The 6,000-nt window shown below is 52.7% G+C and overlaps 2 protein-coding genes across 2 annotated transcripts in view; one reads left to right on the top strand and one right to left on the bottom strand.

The window, feature by feature from the left end:
- The window catches only part of LOC144102418 (sodium-coupled monocarboxylate transporter 2-like), a 639,582-nt gene that overhangs the window by 525,853 nt on the left and 107,729 nt on the right, over window positions 1-6,000 (bottom strand). The window lies entirely within an intron of this gene.
- LOC144101513 (sodium-coupled monocarboxylate transporter 1-like) overlaps window positions 1-6,000 on the top strand; it is a 97,676-nt gene that overhangs the window by 26,822 nt on the left and 64,854 nt on the right. The window contains exon 7 of the mRNA XM_077634687.1: window positions 5,707-5,836. Within this exon, the coding sequence (XP_077490813.1) occupies window positions 5,707-5,836 (130 nt within the window). The remainder of the gene's footprint in view (window positions 1-5,706; window positions 5,837-6,000) is intronic.

The raw sequence follows: 6,000 nt of genomic DNA, 5'->3' as shown, positions 1-6,000 counted from the left end.
ACACCCACGGAGGTTCGAACGTAGCGTTGGACGACCGCAGCAAGCCGTGGCCAGTAGTACTTGTGGCGGAGGCGTCCCAATGTTCTGGAAAAACCGAGGTGGCCAGGAGAAAGGTCGTCGTGGCATGCAGTGAGAACTTCCTTACGAAGCACGATTGGGACAACGAGGAGATACGCAGTGTCGGTCGGACCGTAGTTTTTCTTGTAGAGGACTCCATCTATTAAGCAAAACGACGAAAGTCCGCGCGAGAAGAGTCTGGGCGGAGACGGAGCGGTTCCTTCGAGGTACTCGATTAGAGGCAGCAGTTCGCATTCGGCCCTCTGGTGGTGGGCAAGGTCGGATGTGGTGACAGCGCCGAGGAAAGCAGAATCGTCGTCGGACTCATCTGGTGGGCACGGAAGAGGAGCTCGGGAGAGACAGTCTGCATCGCTATGTTGCCGACCCGACTTATACACGATGGTGGCGTCGAACTCTTGCAACCGAAGGCTCCACCGTGCAAGTCGCCCCGATGGATCTTTGAGGTTCGCAAGCCAGCACAAGGAGTGATGATCGCTGACGACTCGAAACGGGCGGCCGTACAGGTATGGACGAAATTTTGTGATTGCCCACACAACAGCGAGACACTCCTTTTCCGTTGTGGAATAATTCACTTCGGAACGGGACAAAGTGCGACTTGCGTATGCGATCACGCGTTCCACACCGTCTTGCCACTGCACAATCACCGCACCGAGGCCCACATTGCTGGCATCTGTGTGCAGTTCCGTGTCGGCCTGCTCGTCGAAGTGGGCAAGGATAGGCGTAGATTGGAAGCGGGCCTTAAGCTCTATAAAAGCTTTTTCCTGATCTTGGCCCCAGAAAAAGGGTTCGGAGTCCTTTGTCAGGCGAGCCAGCGGCTCTGCGAGCTTGGAGAAGTTTTGAACGAACCTCCGATAATAGGCGCAAAGCCCCAGGAAACGCCGCAAGCTTCGTTTATCTGTTGGCTGGGGAAATGCAGCAACGGCGGCGGTCTTTTCTGGGTCGGGGCTAACACCCTGAGCGCTCACAATCTGGCCAAGAAACTTGAGCTCCCGAAATGCGAAGTGGCACTTTTCAGGCTTGAGAGACAGACCCGCAGAACGAATTGCTTCGAAGACGGCACGCAAACGTTTCAGGTGCTCCTCGAACGTGTCGGAGAAAATCACGACGTCGTCGAGATAGCCAAGGCAGGACTGCCACTTCAGGTCAGTTAGTACGGTGTCCATCATACGTTGGAACGTCGCAGGGGCTGAACACAAGCCGAAATGAAGCACCTTAAATTCGTACAGTCCGCCAGGAGTAACGAAGGCGGTCTTTTCTCGGTCACGTTCGTCGACCTCTATTTGCCCATAACCGCTACGAAGGTCGAGTGACGAAAAGTAGGTAGCATGGCGGAGGCGGTCTAATGAGTCATCAATGCGCGGCAGTGGATAGACATCTTTTTTGGTAACGTTATTGAGACGTCTATAATCTACACAGAACCGTAGGCTGCCGTCCTTCTTTGCGACGAGAACAACAGGTGACGCCCAGGGGCTCGTCGATGGTTGTATGACGTCGTCGTGGAGCATTTCGGCAACTTGGCGGCGGATAGCATCGCGCTCCTTCGACGAAACACGATAAGGACGCTGACATAGCCGTCTCTGGTCACTGTCGACGATAATGCGGTGCTTAGTTATTTGCGTCTGGCGAACCTTGGATGTTGATGCAAAACAGTCGCGGAAAGAGTCAATAAGGCTTTCCACGCGGCGTTTCTGATTGGTCAGAAGGTCAGGGTTCACGTCGGTCCTAATGGTTGTTGCAGTGTCCTGTTCGGCTATTTCGGGGGCCGTTGTTGATAAGGCACATTGGCCGGCATGCTCGCCAAGTTCTTCAAAATGGGCGATCACCGTGTTTTTCGTCAAATGTTGGGGTTCACAACTAAAGTTGGTCACTAAGAGCGTGGTATGCGCGTGAACAAGGTCGACAAGGGCGCGAGCAACGCAAACTTGCCGAGACAGTAGCAGCGACATATTCGCTTCGCAAATGCCCTGAGTACCGCAGCTGGTATCACACTGGACTGTGACAAACTTGCTTGCTCTCGGCGGTATCGTTTTGTGGTCATCAGAGATGCGTAATGGTGCTCTGTGCGGCTCGGGGTCGGTCTCAACGGCTCGCTGTGTCGAAAACGATACCAATTGCTCGTGCAGGTTGATGACCGCCCCATACTCTTTAAGGAAGTCCATGCCGATAATCAGTTCTTTAGAGCACTCTCGTAGCACGGCGAAGGAGCCAGTGAAAGTTGCACCGCGGATCTTTATACAGCTGGTGCAGACGCCAACCGGCGTTACCACATGGCAACCAGCTGTGCGTATCTGCGGCCCATGCCAAGGTGTTAGAACCTTTCTGAGGGTTCCGGCTAGGTTACTACTCATGACAGAAAAGTCGGCTCCGGTATCGACGAGTGCAGATACGTCATAGCCATCGGCGGCAACAAGAACTTCGGCGGCGGAAACAATTGTTTGACAATTTGTCGGCGAGGTTTTTGGTGCCGTCGTCGATGGGGTCGTCGCTGAGGTCGTGGGTGAGGTCGGCGGTGGGATCGTCTTTAAGGTCGGCGGGTGGGGTCGTCGCATAAAGTCGTCGGATGGAGGCTGTTCACTGTCTGCGGCAGCGGCGGTCCTACCCCCAGATGACGCCGTCTTCAGTTTTCCCGGCGGGGAGACGTGCCTCTGAATTGGCCAGATGATGGTGCATGACTGGGTGGAGGAACTCGTCTTGGAGACGGCGACCTAGACTGGCGTCGTGGAGGCGTTGAGGGCAGCGCATTATCGGCCAGGTACTGCTCAATGTCTCGCGGTCTCTCACCATAGCGCGGTCGAGGTGCGCTCGGTGGAAATCCTCTTAATGCCATCCGCCGGTAGGGGCAGTTGCGGAGGATATGACCGGGCTCCCCGCAGTGGTAGCATAGTGGCCGGTTGTTGGGTGTGCGCCACACGTCAGCTTTTCGAACAGGGCGCGGGTCACGCAGCTCGGCGGAGGGAAAGTACCCCTGCGTTTGTTCGGCAGCAGGGCGGAACGCATGTGGAACTGGAGCAGGTCTCCGCAGAGCTTCACTGTAGCTCATGATGTACGGCTCCGGCTGCGGTGTCCGTAGGGCTTCGTTGTAGCTGCTGGCGTACGGCTCCGGCTGTGGTGCCGGTGGTGGCTGGACTGCTCGCCGAATTTCCTCGCGGACGGCATCGGCTACAGCTGCAACACTGGCAGGTGGAGCATCTAAGCGGAGGTTGCGCAGTTCTTCGCGAACTACACTCCACACAAGCTCCCGAAGAGCCTCGTCCCCGGCGACTGGCAAGGACGCACAATAGTTGCTGGCCGCAACACTTCCCGGACGACCGTACTGCGCACTGCGTTCCTGTAAGGAACGTTCCATGCCTATGGCTTCTTCAGCGATGTCAGCGACGGTTCTTGGTGGGTCGCGTATGAGGCCAGCAAAGAGCTGCTCCTTCACACCACGCATGAGGTGGCGCACCTTGGTAGCCTCTGGCATGGCAGGGTCAGCCCGATTGAAAAGACGTGCCATGTCTTCAATAAACATAGCGACGCTTTCGTTCGCCTGCTGTGACCTGGTGCGAAGGGCGAGTTCGGCATTTTTCTTGCGTGCGTTTGTGCTGAAGGTAGCCAGCAACTGACGGCGGAACGCTTCCCGGTTCGTAAAGGATGCCTCACGGTTCTCGAACCATGTCTTCGCAGAGTCTTGGAACGAGAAATAGACGTTTCGTAGTTTTCGGTCGCCGTCCCACTGATTAAAAGTGGCCACACGGTCAAAGCTGGACAAAAAGTCCTCGACGTCCTCAAACCGATCGCCGTGGAAGGATGGTGGTGAGCGAGGGGTGAGAACTACAACGGGCGGGACAGTGCCGGAAGGCTGGCCTGTCTGACTGCCTGTAGTAGACGTCATGGTACGCACCGGCCTCGTCAGTGGCTGACACTCAGGTTGCAGGCCTCGCAGGCGGCGGCTCGGTTTGTGGACGGGTGTTGTGTCCAAGCGTCGCTGATCAGCGTCAGAGTTGCCCTCGGGGTGAGCGTTCATGGAACGATACCCAGCACCTCCACCAAAATGTCGCCGACAAACGTAGGGCGGCACGAAAAGGGGCTTTTTTAATCCGAAGGCCAGAAACCCAGCAGCGCGCGTTCGAACGGGAACCTCCTCTTCTTCGCTCCCACACGAGCCCAGTAATGCCGCTCGGCCGCATGGCGGCGCTTTGCAGAATGTGAGCAGTGTGGCAATATTTTTCATGCTCTGTCAGATACTCAGCACTGTTATTTATCCACACCCCAAGATACTTGAGCTCATTCACTAGTTTTAGCACGAACTCCTGTATTCTATGCTCGCCGCCCTCTTCATTAAATATCATGACTGCAGCTTTTTCCTTACTCTACTTGAAGCCTAATCTATCTCCCTCTACTGCATGTCTAACAACTTCTGCAGGTCCCTTAGATCACAGCGCCATCTGTGGTAGCAACTGCTCATCACGTTTCGAGATTTCGTGGGGTTTCACTAGCACCGTGAGATCACAGTGCCATATGTGGAAGCAAAACAGTAGATCTCGCAACGGGACCGGTAGCACCGCGTACAACGCATGCATTTGTTCCGCTATATAATCTCCGACAACAAGGGCACCTATCTGGGGACAGCTGCGTACCGAATTTGGTAGACAAATAAAGCCCTACGGGTTGTGGTATAGAAATAAAACCACGATTAAATAATAGGTGAACATTCTATATATGCAGTTACTAATTGAAGTGTTACCATAATGCACCGCAAGCCGAATTCTAAGTCCACCTTGACTCCCCAAACGAAGGAAGTTCTGTTTGGGACGTATCCTGAGGAGGCGTTACCTGGCGGCGCAACTCGACAACGGGTAGACGTGCATCGTAATTTATCTGATAGATGTCGCTAGGCGTCGATCGCTCCGCTAGGTGGAATAATAATAATAATAATAATAATAATAATAATAATAATAATAATAATAATAATAATAATAATAATAATAATAATAATAATAATAATAATAATAATAATAATTGGTTTTTGAGGAAAGGAAATGACGCAGTATCTGTCTCATATATCGTTGGACCCCTGAACCGCGCCGTAAGGTGGAAAAGTTTTACTTTTTCGAACCGCTCAGGGTTTTCTTCACTGGCCCCGCTAGATGCGGAGATACATTCGTTTTACGCACGGCCAATAAAGCTAACGCTCGTTACTTCAAAGTCTTCCAGACGGGCGGCCTTTTTTATTATATTGCGCACCAATATTTGGTTCCGATGATCACTAAAGCGTAGCCTAGTACCTACCTTTAGGCGAGTACCCCGAACTCTTTTAAATGTCACATGAGAATTTAAATATTACCTGAAATTTGTAACATATTAGGGTTTGTGTTTATGGGACTTAACGTCCAAAAGCAACTCAAGCAATGGGGGACGCCGGAGTGGAAGGCTCTGTATAATTGTGACCCCCTTGATTTCTTTTAACGTGCACTCACATTAAACATTAAGCGCGCTTAAAGCGTTTCGCCTCCACTAAAATACACCACCGTTGCCGGGACTGAAACCGTGTCTTTCGGGTCAGCAGCCCAACATCATAAGCAAGCCACCGCGGTGGCTTGTAACGTAATACTCTCTTTGAGACGAAGTACTCTTCTTGTTGTGCAGAACCGTGATCACCGGCTCTGTCCTACTTGTCGTGATGTACTTTTCGGGCCTCTCAATGGGAGCGGCACTGACGATCTGGTACCGTGGATGTGACCCAGGTCTGCTGGGAGCAGTTAAAAGTATTGATCAAGTGAGTTTTTGATACTGTTTAATGTTTTCCGCAATAACAGATGCAGCGAGAAAATTTCTGGGCATTATCGCAGTAGACGTCTTTGTAGGTAGCAGATAAGTTCGTAACTTGCTTACCTCACGTGATCATCGACCTCCTACAGCGCTTAGTTGCGTCAAGACATT

This window comes from Amblyomma americanum, chromosome 8 (genome assembly GCF_052857255.1).
Source record: "Amblyomma americanum isolate KBUSLIRL-KWMA chromosome 8, ASM5285725v1, whole genome shotgun sequence".
Lineage (NCBI taxonomy): Eukaryota > Metazoa > Arthropoda > Arachnida > Ixodida > Ixodidae > Amblyomma > Amblyomma americanum.
This window is presented reverse-complemented; position numbering and strand designations above follow the sequence as displayed.